Source organism: Chrysochloris asiatica, unplaced genomic scaffold, assembly GCF_000296735.1.
Source record: "Chrysochloris asiatica unplaced genomic scaffold, ChrAsi1.0 scaffold00221, whole genome shotgun sequence".
Taxonomy (NCBI): domain Eukaryota; kingdom Metazoa; phylum Chordata; class Mammalia; order Afrosoricida; family Chrysochloridae; genus Chrysochloris; species Chrysochloris asiatica.
This window is the reverse complement of record NW_006408739.1, coordinates 5,173,312-5,188,742: the sequence shown is the minus strand read 5'-3', so window position 1 is coordinate 5,188,742 and position 15,431 is coordinate 5,173,312. Positions and strand designations below refer to the sequence as shown.

At 42.4% G+C, this 15,431-nt stretch overlaps 1 protein-coding gene across 1 annotated transcript in view; it reads left to right on the top strand.

The window, feature by feature from the left end:
* Window positions 1–856: 856 nt before the first annotated feature.
* The window catches only part of FNTB (farnesyltransferase, CAAX box, beta), a 126,907-nt gene continuing 112,332 nt past the window's right edge, over window positions 857–15,431 (top strand). Inside the window, exon 1 of the mRNA XM_006873060.1 lies at window positions 857–1,209. Coding sequence (XP_006873122.1) covers window positions 1,066–1,209 — 144 coding nt within the window. The 5' untranslated portion in view covers window positions 857–1,065. The remainder of the gene's footprint in view (window positions 1,210–15,431) is intronic.

The window sequence follows — 15,431 nt, the reverse complement described above, 5'->3', positions numbered from 1 at the left end:
TTCTGACCCATATTGACCCTGTATAGGGTTTCCAAGGAGCAGCTGGTGAGCTTGAACCACCAACCTTGCAGTTCAAATGACTTTGCAGTCTGAGGCATTAGCTCACAGTGCCACACCTGGACTCCTATGAGTATTTACAGGTTGAATTATGTCTCTGTCTATTAGAGTATTTTGGGAGATATAACTCAACCTGTACAAATCACTGAGTTTTGGGATGGCTATTCTGCACCTTTGCTGAGAAGCTGTTGGGTCTTCTGGAGTGACTGTCAAGTTCCCAAAGGTGCACAGTAATTCTACCTGTTGTTGTTAGGTGCCATCAAGTTGGTACCAACCCATAGTGACCTTATGCACAGCAGAACGAAACACTGCCTGATTCTGGGCCAACCTCACTACTGTTGCCACACTGAGTCCATCGATGCTGCCACTTGGCCAATTCATCTCGTTGGGGTCTTCCTCTTTTTCTCTGACCCTCCACCTTAGCAAACATGATATCCTTCTCTAGAGACTGGTCCTTCCTGGCAGTATGCCTGAAGTATGAGAGACAAAGTTTGGCCATTTTGGCCTCCAAGGAGCACTCTGACTGCACTTCCTCCAAAACGGATCTATTGGTTCTTTTGGCAGGCCATGGCACTTTCAATATTCTCTTCCAACACTGTAGGAGTAGAGTGTCATAAAAGCTGTTGAAGTTACACTCATTTGGTTCTTGGGCAATCAAAACTGCAAACTCTTGCCATTGGAATTTAAGAGAGAATTAGTAGTGTTGAAAATAAGTTTTTAAAAGTTTGCATAACGGAACATTGGCATCCTACACTAGCTTTCTGAAACGAAATTCAGATGTACACATCCTTCTTGGGCTCGGTCTCTTGCAGAAGCTCCTGTGCCCAATGGGGGGCGGCAGCATCCAAGTAACACACTCCCTGAAGATTTGTAGGTGGATGGAGATTCGCATTCGAAATATTTTTGACTCTAGCCGCTCTCCGTAGTGCCTTAGCCCGCTCGAGTTTCAATGCGCGTTGTTGCTTGCTTGAAGCTGAGTCCTGTACCTCTCCTCCTGCCCTCCTGGTCATGGCTTCTCCGAGTTCCTTCACCTACTATTGTCCTCCATCCTCCTCTCCGGTGTGGTCAGAGCCGCTTTACAGTCTGAGGCCGGAGCACGCGCGGGAGCGGTTGCAGGACGACTCGGTGGAAACAGTCACGTCCATAGAACAGGTGAGGTGGTTGGAGCGGGCGAGGCGGCCGCGCGGCGGCTTCTGGGAGAGGGAGTCCAGTCTGCCAGGCCTTGGGGTTGCGGAATTCTTTTGGGAACTACGACTCCCACGGCACACTGCGGCGCCTCTGCACTGTGAGGCTCTGGCGCCCTGGCTGGGGCTTCGGAGTGGAGCGTTTGGGGGCCAGATTGGGAAGGAGTCTCTGCCAGGTGTGCGCTTGGAGCAGAGGACGGACCCGAGTCCTCTCTGCTTAGGGAGAGGAGAGAAGCGTGTTCGGCGCCTGGAGGACTGAAGCCACGCGGGCGGGTCTGACAGCCCACTTCTTTCTGCCGGGGCCGCGGGAGGTTTTCAGATGCACGGTGTGCTTTCCCCTAGCCTGTTTGCAGTTTCAGGACTTCGAGGGGGAAAGAAGCAGCATGTTGCATCATGCTATCCTATAATCTGCTTGATATCCGACCTGCAAAGCTGGGTTAGGGGCCTACCTCATGGATGAGCATGTTGGAAGTTATACAGTCTGTGTTGGATACGCGAGAAATAAAAATATAAATAAATGAACGCAGTCCTTGACCAGGAGCAGTACACAGACTAGTTAGGGAAGACTGGAAAACAATGCAAAAGTGCCATAGTAAAAGTTGTTGTTGTTGTTAAGTGCCATCGAGTCGGTTCCGACCCATAGCGACCCTGTAACAGGGTTTCCAAGGGTGTAAATCTTTACGGGAGTAGAAAGCCTTATCTTTCTCCCGCGGAGCGGCTGGTAGTTTCGAACCGCTGACCTTACGGTTCACAGCCCGATTCGTAACCACTACGCTAAAAGTAGTGGATTTTAAATCACTTGTTATGTTCTGAGGCCTAGAAATAGGACTGAATCTATCATTTTAAATAAAAAGTCATTGAGAAATGAACAATGAATTATAGTTTCTTTTTTCTTCCCATTCCTCAATTGGATTTGCTCCCAAGTTAGTTATTGGAGAGATGTTTACCCATCTGTCACCAGGACAAGTAGTCAGGATACTGTTTAACACTAACAGTACAGTAGTAGCCTGCTTTCTAAAGTAAAATCACTTAGTAACATCAGTCTCCATGCTTAACCTTGTAGATTTGTCTTTGTCTTTTACCTGTAGTTGGAGCTCTCCGTGTAAAGCCAAGTTAATAGCCGAGATTACTGGTGTTGTCAAGCACCGTCTAGTCTGACTCATAGCAGCCCAGTATAGGATTTCTGAGGAGCAGCTGGTGGTTTGAACTGACCATGTAGTTCACAGTCCAGTGCTGATCCTACAGCACCACACCACAAAAGTCCTTATAGGTTGTATATGTGGGACTATAAATTAATTACACAAACAAGGGCTGTACACATAAGGGGAAAATACTTCAATTGGACATTTATGCTTCAGGAATTTTAGGGTAGAAAAGGTAACCTTCACTTTTTGAATCTAGCTCTTCAGGTTTATTAACCCACACCACTTCTTTCACCAGAAGTCTTGCAGAAGATTACCAGGAAATCTCCCATCAACCACCTACAGAGTTTTTGCAGTGAAGAATTGGTGCAATGTTTCAGGGCAATCTTTTGTCTCTTTTTTTTCTGACCTTAGTCTATGGGGTCACCTTTTATGTAAGTAAAGGGAATTTACCCAGCAGACAATAATGAGGATAAAATGCTTATGGAAAAAAAGGAACCCAGCAGTTGGTCGGTTAATCTTTTGTGACTTGCTGAAGCTCCTGTTTATTCACAGGACTCGATTTTGTGCCATTGTGAATAAAAGCTAGTGCTTGTCACCTGCTTCCTATCTGATTATTTGTTGTTGTTGTTATGTGCCTTGGAGTTGGTTCCGACTCATAGCAACCCTGTACAGGGTTTCCGAAGCTGTAAATCTGATTATTAGGATACTTTATTTATTTATTAAACAATAATTGGATAATCAGATTTAAACCGTAGCTAGTGTGGAAAGAGCCTTAACTATGGGTTCTTCTATTCCATTCATTCAACAAGTAACTTGAGTTCCTGTAGGCATTGGGCATAAGGCAGCAAACACAAGAGGTCCAGTTGAGTATTGTGAGAAACGTCTGTACTGACAAACGGTCAAGTAATCCAATCTGTACTCGTTTTAGCAAGAGTGAGGTTTTCTTTATTTGATTTTGCGAAATCGGGCGCCCAACCCCATAGACAAGGGCAGATGGCCACATGGCCTGCCACAAATGTTTTTTATTTCTTGTCTCCAAAAAGCCCCTTCTCCAGTTCCAGTTCCCCATATACAATTCTGTGACATGTCCCATTTTCCCTCCCCCCAGAGAAGCCAAAATGGCTTGCCCATTGTCTTAATGGCTGTATTCTTATTTAAATTTCCTAGTCCTGGTATGTCCTAGTTAGTATCCGTCCTGTATGTAAATCAACAATCTTGTTTGTCAGGCCTAGAAATCTCCTGAATTCCTGAAGATGGACCACACCCACTAGAGTCATTTCTCACAGTATGCTACTTACTAGAGGCCAGGGAGTCATTTTAAAAAGGGGAACGCATATGCACAAACACACAAGGGAGCTTCAAAAAGATTCATGGACAAAAAAATAACAGATAATGGAATTCTTCCATGAACTGTAAAAAAAACTTTTTATTATGAATTGAGTGAAGGTTTACAGAGCAGATCATCAGTTCTACATTCAACAATTACATGGTTTCAGTCCCCTCTGTGTACCAACAGTTAACAGTATTTACCTCTATCCACTTTAACTGTTGCATTCCTCCCTGTGTCTCCTTCTACTTTCATCTATTCTCTGCTAACATCCCTCTTACCCTGTTAATATGTGTCTACCCTCTAGCCCATGAATAATCCATCCCCCCAACCATCATAGATTGTTTATCAAGATTTTTTTTTAAACTTTTTACAACATTGTTCTCATACAGTGTTGTCATTTTGTGATTGCTAATTTCACTCAGTATAATGTTCTCCAGGTTCAACCATGGTGTGAGGTGTTTCACAGATTCTTCATTATTTTTCAATCATTTGTAGTATTCCATCGCATGCATATACCAAAGTTTGTTTAACCATTCTTCTGTTGATGAACATTTAGGCTGTCTCCATCTTTTTCATTTGTGGCTTGTAGACAGCATATTGAAGGATCCTGTTTTCTTATCCATTCTACTCTTTATGGCTCTTGACTGGTACATTTAATCTATTTACATTCAGTGTAAATTATCAATAGGTATAAATTGATTGTTGTCTGCTTTTTTTCTTTTTTTAATGGTGCTTCTGTATTTTGTTCCACATAGTTTTCTATGCTTTATTTTGTTTGTGGGTTTTCTTGTGATTTTCATTTCTGTTGTGCTAAGGTTGCTATGGGTTGGTATTGACTCGATGGCACCTCACAACAACAACAATGTTTACTAAATCTTTCTTATTATTTTTCTTTGAGGTTACCCTGTAATTTACTGTTTTTTCCTGTTTAAAACAGTCTATTTTATCTTGAAATCTACTTGACTTTCTTGCAGTTTGAAAGTTCTGTATCTACACTGTTGCACCTTTTTGCTTTGTAGTTGGCTTCATTATACGTTGATATTGCTGTTTCCCTATTTTCAGTCTTGGAGGTTTGTTTTGCTTTAAATACTTCTTTTACCTGGATTGAGTTCTGGTGTTATCATGTGTGGTACTATCAGATTGTTGTTTGCTATTGGGTGTTACCCTAAAGAACATCCTTTAGCTTTTTTGTAAAGTTGATCTGGTTATTAAAAATTCCTTTAATTTCTGTTTATCAGGAAATGTCCTAATGTCACCCTTGTATTTGAGGAACTTCTGATGTGGCGCTGTGGATCAGTACTGGTCCGTGAACCACAAGGCTGGCAGTTAAAACCCACCAGCTGCTCCCTAGAAACCCTGTATAGGGTTGCTATGAGTTGAAACCGACTGGATGGCACTTAACAACAACAACTTGAGGGACAGCTGTGCTGGATATATGATTCTAGGTTGGCAGTCTTTTTCTTTCAGTTTTGTGTATGTCATTCCATTGTCAATCCATTGCCTTCTTGCCCTCATGGTTTCTGCCAAGAAATCCAAGCTTAGGTATATTGGTTCTCTTTTTTTGGTAACTTTGCGTTTTTCATGAACTGCTCTCAGGATTCTGTACTAGTCTTAGATTTTGGAAAGTTTGATTATGATATGTCTTGGTGATTTTTTTTTTTGGATCTACCCTGTTTGGGGTTTGTTCAGCTTCTTGTGTGCTTATCTTGTCTTTCATGATGTTAGGGACGTTTTCTTCCAACAGCTCTTTCTGTTCTGGAATTCTGATCACCCGTAGGTTGTTCCTCTTCATGTTGTCCCACATAACTCTTAGGCTTTCTTCGTATTTTTTCTTTCTATTTTTTTATTGTCCTTCTAGCGTACCTTGTTGTTAAGTGCTGTCAAGTTGGTTCTGACCCATAGCAACCCTGTATAGGGTTTCCGAGGAGCTTGTACCACTGACCTTGCAGTTCAAACCGACTTTACAGTCCAGTGCATTAGCCCATAGTGCTCCTAGTATTGAGAGATTTATCTTCCAGCTCACTAAATTGGGCTTCCATTGCTTCACATCTCTTCCTTTGCCCTTTGAATGTACTGTCATTGCTGAGTTGTTGATAAGTGACTTTGAGTCAGTTCCGACTCAGTGATCCTGAGGGGAGGGGCTGGGCAAGGCTTGCAGTGTATACCCTTTGGTTGGTTGATGATACATGGAGGTGATTGTAATCATGGCAATGAAACGCTCTATGATAGGATGAATGTAAAACTAATTTTCTCCCATGTAAACTATCACATAATTCACAATAAAACACTAAAAAACAAACAGTGAGGATTTTGGACCCAGAGGGGAGAAATCACTGAGGGGTTCCTTCAATTCTAGGAGCTCATGGGGTGCTTGTAGAAGGGCTGTGACAGCAGAGTTCCTGGCCTGGGTGGAGTTCCTACTGGCTTAGGTGTTACCTGTGTTCAGGGCACTCAATCCGGAAGTAGTTCATGGGGAACCTTGATGGAGCTGGTTTCAGTGTCTGGTAGGACCACAGGGAAGCTGCAGGCAGGGTGACTGGTTAAGTGCTGGTCTTGTGACTTTGGGTTTTGTAGGTCTGGAATTGACCCCACCCGAATCCAGGCACCAAAGCAGCACACCAGATCGATGCAGCTGGCCTCCACCTTGTGCTGGCATGTCTCCCAACTACGTGGCTCTGTGGTTGCAGTGAACATGGGTGTGCAGATATCCATTTTTGTCAAGGCTCCAATTTCTTAAGGATATACACCAAGTAGAGGGACTGCTGGGTCATACGACATTTCTACTGCTAACTTTGGAGAAAATGTCATTCCACAGTCCCACCCACAGGATAATGGGGGCCCAGTCCCTCCACACCCTTGCCAGCATTTGCTGTTTGGGGTTTTTTGCTATTAATGTTTTGGTTTGCATCTCTGTAATGGCTGTGGATCACAAGCATATCTTCACATATTTGTCTTTATATGTCTGTCTGAATGTCTTTGGTAAAGTGTCTGTTCATGTCCTCTGCCCATTTTCCAGTTGGATTATTTGTCTTCTTGTTGAGGTGTTGAAGTGCTCTATAAACTCGAGAGAGTAGTCCCTTGTCTGATATGTCACTGCTAAAAATTTTTCCCCCCATCTGTGGGTTCTTTTACTCTTTTGATGAAATCTTTGGATGCATATTGGGTGTCCAATTTCTAGGAGGTCCCAGCCATCCATTTTGTCTTCTTTTTATGTGTTTTCAGTTATGATTAATAGTGTATGTAAGCCATGTATCAGAGCCCCTAAGTTTGTCCCTATTTTTTCATTAATGATCTTTATCGTTTTAGACTTTACATTTAGGTATTTGACTGATGCTGCATTCATTTTTTTGTATATGGTGTGAGATGTGGGTCTTGCTTTTTTTCTTCTGCAAATGAATTTACAGTTTTGCTAACACCATTTGTAGAAGAGACTATCTCTTCCCAGTTAATGTATTTTGACCCTTTGTTGAAGATCAACTGAGCATAAGTGGATGGATTTACTTCTGGGTTCTCAGTTCTATCTTTTCTAAGGCATAATTTTTGTAAGGAAATATCCTTGTCTTATATTTAATGTATTAATTATTTAATTGTATTAATTATCATTGTACCAGTACCAAGCCACTTTGACTAATGTGGCTGTGTTGTAGGTTTTGAGATTGCGGAGATTGAGTTCATTTTTGTATATGGTGTGAGATAGGGATTTTGTTTTATTCTTCTGCAAATGAATTTCCAGTTTTATCAGCAAAAGAGACTATCTCCTACTTTATGCTTCCTTTTTAGTAGTGCTTTGCTTATCTGGGGTCTTTTTCCTTTCCATATAAAGCTAGTGATTAGTTTTTCCAACTCTTTAAAGAATGATGTTGGGACCAGATTCGCCCCGCTGTGCCCCAGGCTGCCTTGCTTGTGCCCTCTGCTTGTACTTGGCCATCATGGAGTATTAATCCCTCCCCGTGTGGGTGTGTGGCTGGCAGTCTCCCCAAACTTGGATTCCAGCTCCTGTCAGTGCTTTTACCACAGAGCTCTCTGTCTCCCTGGCATCTCCTCTCTTCACTCCGTCAGGCCCTTGGAGGGCATCAGGTACCCCTGAGGTACCAGCCCCAGGGTGCTGCACTATCCCTTATCCCTTGCTCATACTTTTGCCAATAGCTCCTGTATAAATTCTCCCCAAAATTACATAATTTGAATGTGCCATCTGTTTCCTGCCAAGACCCAACTGGCCCATGGTTGGAGAATTTTGAGAAATGGAATGACACAATCTGCTAGCATTATAATAGGTTCATGTAGGTTCCTGTTGAATGGGGATTGTGGGGAGGTGAGATGAATGCAGGGAAACCAGTTAGGAGGCTCTTGCAGCACTCCAGATGAGAATTAATGGTGGCTTCCTTCAGGGTGGTGGGAGTGGAGGGTATGAGGAGTAGTTAGTTAGGTTTTGCATTATTTTTTGACAGTCTACTGTGACAAGTATGATGCTGCAGGATAATGCACTGGACCAAAAGGTCGATTTGAATTGCAAGATTAGTGGTAAGGTTAGTGGTTTAAACTTACCAGCCCCTCCTCAGAAACCCTACACAGGGTTTCTATGAGTCGGAACTGACTTGACAGCACTTACCAACAACCTTGACAAGCTGTTTTGCTGGAGTATTTTGGACCTTTTCTGACTAGAAAGTAAGATATTATGGTATTGTATGTACTGTTGGTGCCTCCTTTCCTTCTTGTGCCATTCTGGATCATCCCTTCACACATGCTTTGTGAGTCAGGCCAGTGAGTTCATGTTGGTACAGTCTTAGAAGGTAGCAGCCTTTGCTAGAAACAGTTGTTTACAGAGAAATGAATCCTGTTTTCCTTTTAGTTTGCCACTTGGAATAGCATCTGGGGGCAAAAGCATCCTCCCCTGAAAATGTCGTTGTTGTCAAGTGTATAGGGCTTCTGAGGGAGGAGTGGCTGGTGGGTTAGAACCACTGATCATGTGGTTAGCAGCCCAGTGCTTCTCCTACAGCGCTGCACCAGGACTCCAGAAATGTCATTGTTGTTTTTGTTAAGTGCCATCGAGTTAGTTCTAACCCATAGCGACCCTGTGTAGGGTTTCCACAGGACACCTGGTGAGTTTGAACCACTGACTCTGTGGTTCAAAACAACCTTGTGGTCTAAAGCTGTATTTATCCTGCAGTGCCCCACCAGGACTGTCAGTAGATGGCATTTTATTAGGTAGCAGTCAACTCTGAGGGGGAATATAAAAGGATCACCTGTCTGGGTGATCCTTTTATATTCCTTTAAAAAAAAAAACGGTGGAATGTGCCTGAAGCTATCCCAGAATATGGCAGCAGGCACTCCATTGTGCTGTATGAAAGTAAGATAGTATGGTATTGTGTGTACTGTTGGTGGCTCCTATCCTTCTTGTGCCATTCTGGAATCCTCCATTCACGCTGGGATTTCAGAGTCGAAGAGCCATCTGTGTGGACTGAAGCAGGCAGGATGACTTCTGAAATATGGGACAAGAGCTGGGTTGTAAAGGATGGAGTTGGGGACAGCCATTCCAGTGGGAGGGGCTGTTAGGGAAGGCACAGGCTTGGCTGCAAACAGTGAGGGAAAGGTATACCAGAATGGATGGTACAATGGTTGGTGAGTGGTAAGAAATTAGGTCAGCTAGATGGGTGGGGCCTGCTAGGTGGGGCCTTTAAATCTTTCCAGGTTTGGGTGCTGAGTCAAGACCCAGTTCTGAAAGAGTAGATGGCAGGCATTCCAGGAAAGAGTCCAGACATCCTGCTGTTGAGAGATTTCCAGTTAAGTCTCGGAAAGATTATTAGATTGAGGTGGGCAAATCACTAAGTATGATTATGCTTCTGATAGAAGAAGACCAGAGCTCTGCTGTTTGAGTGGTCAGAAGACTAGCTAGACAAATCCACTTTTTTTCTCAATTTTATTACTTATTGAATTAAGCATATAACTTATGTACTCAACTATAAGGCAATCCCACGTATAACATAATCTATTTTTCCTATAAAATAGTCTAGAAAGTGTTCTGTTTTTGTTTTTGGTCAACTTGAATATATAAGGGGTCTTCATAAAGTTTGTGGAAAAATTCCATTATCTTTTAATTTCATTTTCCAATAACTTTTTGAAGCCCTTTTGTATATGTGATGAGTGTTTTAAGAGCACAGATGTCATCTTGAGGACTGAGGTATGCCTGACTCAAGCCATAGTATTTTCAGTTGCCTCAGCTGCATGTGAAAGTTAGACAGTGAATAAGAAAGAGTGTAGAAGAATTGATACATTTGAATTACGGTTTTGGTGAAGAATATTGAATGTATCGTGGAGTGCCAGGAGAACAAACACGTCTGTTTTGGTAGAAGTACAGTTAGAATGCTCCTTAGATGCAAAGATGATGAGACTGCTTGTTCTTTGGATATGTTCTCAGAGGGACCAGTCCCTGGAGGAAGGACATCATGCTTGGTAGAATGGAGGGTCAGTAAAAAAGAGGAAGACCCCCGATGAGATGGATAGACACAGTATTAGCAACAGTGGGCTCAATCATAACAATTCTGAGGATGAAACAGAGCTGGGCAGTGGTTTGTTCTGTTGTGCATAGGGTCACTATGAGTTGAAACTGACTCATTGGCACCTAACAATAACAACAACACAGTGCTGTTAACAAAGTCCCACAGACTTTGAGTGGCTTACATCCATCTGAAGTTTATTGCCTTAAAGTTCTGAATGCTGGAAGTCAGCAGGGCCTTGATCTCTCTGGAGCTCTAGGGGAAGGAAGATCCTTTCTTGTTTCTTCCTAGCTTCTGGTGGTTCCAGCAGTCCTTAACATAGCTGACTTGCAGATGTGCCACCCCAGTCTCTGCCTGTCTTCCACATGACTTTCTCCTCTGTGCGTCTTCTCTCGTATATAAGGCACCAGGCATATTAGATCAAGATGCACCCTCTCACCTCCTGTTAACTGAAAACAGCTTCAAAGACCTGTTGCTAAACAAGGTCACATTCACAGGTGCCAGAGGCTACAGCTTCAACATATATATCTTTAGGGGACACAAATTCTTAAGAGGTATTTCAGCTGAATTGATCAATGTCTGCTTAACAAAATGTTTTACATTTAAGGACACTTAGGTATTTAAAATCACATACTTTATAAAATAATACTTACTTAGAAATACTTTTTTTTCCATTTCTTCTTATACATAGAACATTTTTCTTCAGACTCTTTTTGCGTATCTTTGACCTGAGTATTTTCATCATAGCAGGAACCAGTCAATATGCTTTTCACTTTGAGTTCTTTGATTCACCTCTTTTGACTCTGTGTAAGCTACTGTTATTAACGATTTTATCTTAAGCAAATGAATACATTTGCACAGCCATGGAACCCCCCCCTCCCCCTTTGTCCAATTAATGCATTTAAAATGTATTGCGAATTGAGTGCAGGTTTACCAAGCAGGTCATCAATTTTGCATTCAAATCACACACTCCATTTCATCTCTAGGACTACCATCCCCTCTGTATAATATCACATATCCACGCCTTCCCTAAGTTTCCTGTTTCCATTCCTCCTCCTTTCCCCATCCTTCTGGACGATGTCCTTGGGTAAATGCTGCCCTTCTGATCTTGAATGGTTGTCCATTCTATGGTGTATGTTCCTCACTAGGCAATGTTGTGCCCTCTGTATACCTCTCTGTGGCTTGGCTGAAAATTGAGCTGCCGGAGTTATTCTATTTTTTTTTAAAGTGATCCTTAAAAGGCTGGTTTACACTAGAACTATGAGTTCATATCCCTAGGAAGAAATACTAAGTCTCTGCTTAATTTGTCTTCCTCTGTAAGCAGCCCAAACCTGTCTTGACTGAGGTGGTTTTTTGGCTAATGTGTCAATCCCCAACTGGTTACTTTTTGTTCAAAATGTAACTGCCATCAGAGTCAATACGAGGCGGGGAATGACCTGCACCCTGGCTGTATTTGTTGTTGTTGTTAAGTGCCTTCAAGTCGGTTCTGACCCATAGCGACCCTATATACGGTTTCCGAGCAGCTGGTGAGCTTGAACCGTGGACCTTGCAGTTCAAACTGCTTTGCAGTCTGGCTCATTAACCCACAGCACTATACCCTGGCTGTATTATTAGGCCAGTGAAATAATTTGGTCAGGCCCTGCCAAGACAACCACTGTTCCGACATCACATTGTTGTTATTAAGTGCTGTTGAGTTGGCTCCAGCTCATAGCTACCCCATATAGGGCTCCAAGGAGCAACTGGTGAGTTTGAACTGCTGGCCCTATGATTCAAACTGACCTTGTGATCCAGTGCGTTACCCACAGTGTTGCCACACCAAGACCTCCAGCCATCACATTGTTGTTGTTTTTATGTGCTGTGGAGTCAGTCCTGACTTCATAGCGACCCTGTACAGGGTTTCCAAGGCTGTAAATCTTTACGGGAGCAGAAAGCCTCATCTTTGTCCTGCAGAACAGCTGGTAGTTTCGAACTGCTGACCCTTAAGGTTCGCAGCCCAATTCGTAACCTCTATGCTACCAGAGCTCCTTAGCCATCACATTGTTGTGTGCCGTGGAGTCGGCACTGACTCATAGTGACCTTATGCACAGCAGAACTAAACAATGTCCGATCCTGGGCCAACCTCACTACTGTTGCCACATTTGAGTCCATCGGTGCTGCCGCCTGGCCAATCCATCTTGTTGGATTTTCTCTGACCCTCCATCTTACCAAACATGATATCCTTCTCCAGCGACTGTTCCCTCCTGACAATATGAGAGACGAAGTGTGGCCATCTTGGCCTCTAAGGTGAACTCTGGCTGCACTTCTTCCAAAACAGATCTGTTGGTTCTTTTGGCAGCCCATGGCACTTTTAGTATTCTCCTCCAACACCATAACTCAAAGGCATCAGTTCTTCTACGGTCTTCCTTATTCACTGTACAGCTTTTGCATGCATATGAGGTTATTGAAAATACCATGGCTTGGGTCAGGTGCACCTTAGTCCTCAAGCTGATTTCTTTGTTCTTCAACACTTTTAAAAGGTCTTGTGCAGGAGATTTGCCTAATGCAATATGTCGTCTGATCTCCTGACTGCAGCTTCTGTGAGTGTTGATAGTTGATCCAGGAAGAATGAAGTCCTTAACAACTTCCGTCTTTTTTCCATTGATAAGAATGTTGTTTATTGGTCCAGTAGCGAGGATTTTTGTTTTCTTGACATTGAGATATAATCCATACTGAAGGCTGTGCTCTTTGATCTTCATCAGTAAATGTTTTCAGTCCTCTTCACTTTTAGCAATCAAGGTTGTATCATCTGCATATCGCAGGTTGTTAACGAGTCTTCCTCCAATCCTGATGCCACATTTTTCTTCATAGAACCCAACTTCTCGGATTATTTGCTCAGCATACAGGTTGAATAAGTATGGTGAAAGAATACAACCTTGTCACACACCTTTCTTAATTTTAAAACATTCAGTGTTCCCATGTTCTGTTCGAACAACTGCTTCTTGGTAGGTACAGATTCCTCATGAGCACAATTAAGTGTTCTGGAATACTCATACTTCACAATATTGTCCATAGCTTGTCATGATCCACTTAATCGAAAGCCTTTGCGTAGTCAATAAAGCACAGGTAAACATTTTTCTGATATTCTCTGGGTTGCGAATGATGTTACAAATTTTGGCAGAAGAAAGGTTCCCCACCCCTGATGTATGGCAACCTGGGACTCAAAGGCACTTAACAACAACAACAACATATACAACGTAAGGAAATGTTTGTCGGTACAGCACCATCTTTATGATCCGTGGTGTGTTGGAGTCTGCTGTTAGAGCACTGTATATTCTCAGTGCTTCCTAACCTAGGGGCTCATCTTCCAGCTCTACACCAGAGAATCTTCTGTTGTGATCCAGAGGGTTCTCATTGGCTAATGCATAGAAGTAGATCACCAGGCCATACTTCGTAATCTGTCTTTGTCTAGAAGCTCTGCTGAAACTTGTCCAACATGGATGGCCCTGCTGGTATTTGAAATACCAGTGGCATAGTTTCCAGCATCATAACAACATGCAAGCCACCACAGTACAACAAACTGACAGATGGGTGGTGACATTAAAAATCAAGTCATTAAAAGAACTTTCTGAAGCCACAAGACTTTTGTAAAGGTTAGATTATAAAGTGATTGTCTTTTTTGAGGCATAATATTTGTAAGGAAATATCCTTGCCTTATATTTAATGTAGTAAGGATTTTTACCATGGTGCATTAATATGAATCTCAGGCAGCAAGTTGGCTTTCTGGAATGGTCTCCCTGTGGGAAGAGGGGAAGATACAGGAAAAAGGGAAGTGGAGTCCCTGAGATGAAAGTTGGCGTTCTGTGAGATTGGTTATGCACGGGAGCTGTGAAAGTCCCAGATACTTCAGTTGGCTCTTACCACTCAGTGGTGGTGGTGTGTCGTAGAATCGGTTCCCACTCCTAGTGCCTGTTTAAGGTTTCTGAGGTTCTGAATCTTTACAGGAGCAGAAAGCCTCATCTTTCTTCCATGTAACAGCTGGTAGTTTCGAACTGCTGACCTTGAGGTTAGCAGCCTGACTTGTAACCACTATGCTACCAGAGCTCCTTTACCACTCACTAGTGAATGGACGTTATTCTGTGCTTCTTTGGATTGGATTTTTAGAAAAGCAGAGCTGTGGAGAATAAGGCAGATGGCTAGATCTTGGTTTATTTTTTGTGATAGCGTCCAAGTCTTGAGGATCTGTGTGGAGTCATTTAATCTCTGGCTACTAGAGTTTAGCTCCATTGCTTTTCATTGAAAAACACGAATATTTATGAAGGGCTTCAAAAAGTTTCTGGAAAAAAATGGAATTAAAGAGAATGGAATTTTCCTGTGAACTTTTTGAAGGCCTCTTGTATATGACATGTGTGTATATGTGTATTAGTTTATATCATATATATATAAACTTAAACACATATGTACACATACAGATAGATGTCTATATGCTAAAAAGAATATGGTGGTGGTGCTGATGTGCCGTGGAGTCAGTTCTGACTCATAGCGACCCTGTACAGGGTTTCCAAAGCTATAAATCTTTACGGGAGCAGAAAGCCTCGTCTTTCTCTTGCGGAGCTGCTGGTAATTTCAAACTGATGACCTTCCGGTTAGCAGCCTAACTTATAACCACTACCCGAGTTTAAAATTTTAAAGGTGTTGTTGTTAAGTGCCTTTGAGTCAGTTCTGACTTATAGCGACCCTATGGTTTCTGAGGAGTGGCTCATGAGCTTGAACAGCTGACCTTGAGGTTCAAACCAACCTTGCAGTCCAGCACATTAACACACGGCACCATACCAGAAAACAGCTATGTGCATATGTGTGTTACAGATAAATTCACATATGTATGTAATCTGATTGAAGCAAACTAAAAAATATTGTGTTCATAGAAATGATTAGTATGTGTCCTTCCAGAAGCAAGAATAAACTTCTGACAAATAAACAAAGAATCCAAAACAGACCCATTGCTGTTTGTTAGTCCAACTCAGAGTGACTCTGTAGGACAGAGGGGAACTGCTATATAGAGTTTCCGAAGCAGTGCATCTGTTTTTTTTTTTATTGTAAATTGAGAGAAAGTGTACAGGGCAGATCATCAGTCCTACATTCAACAAATCTGCATTTAGTTTTATTACAATAGTTATAATGCACTCCATGTACCATCAGTTAACAGTATTTCTTTCTATTCACTTCAGCTCTTTTTTTTTTTTTT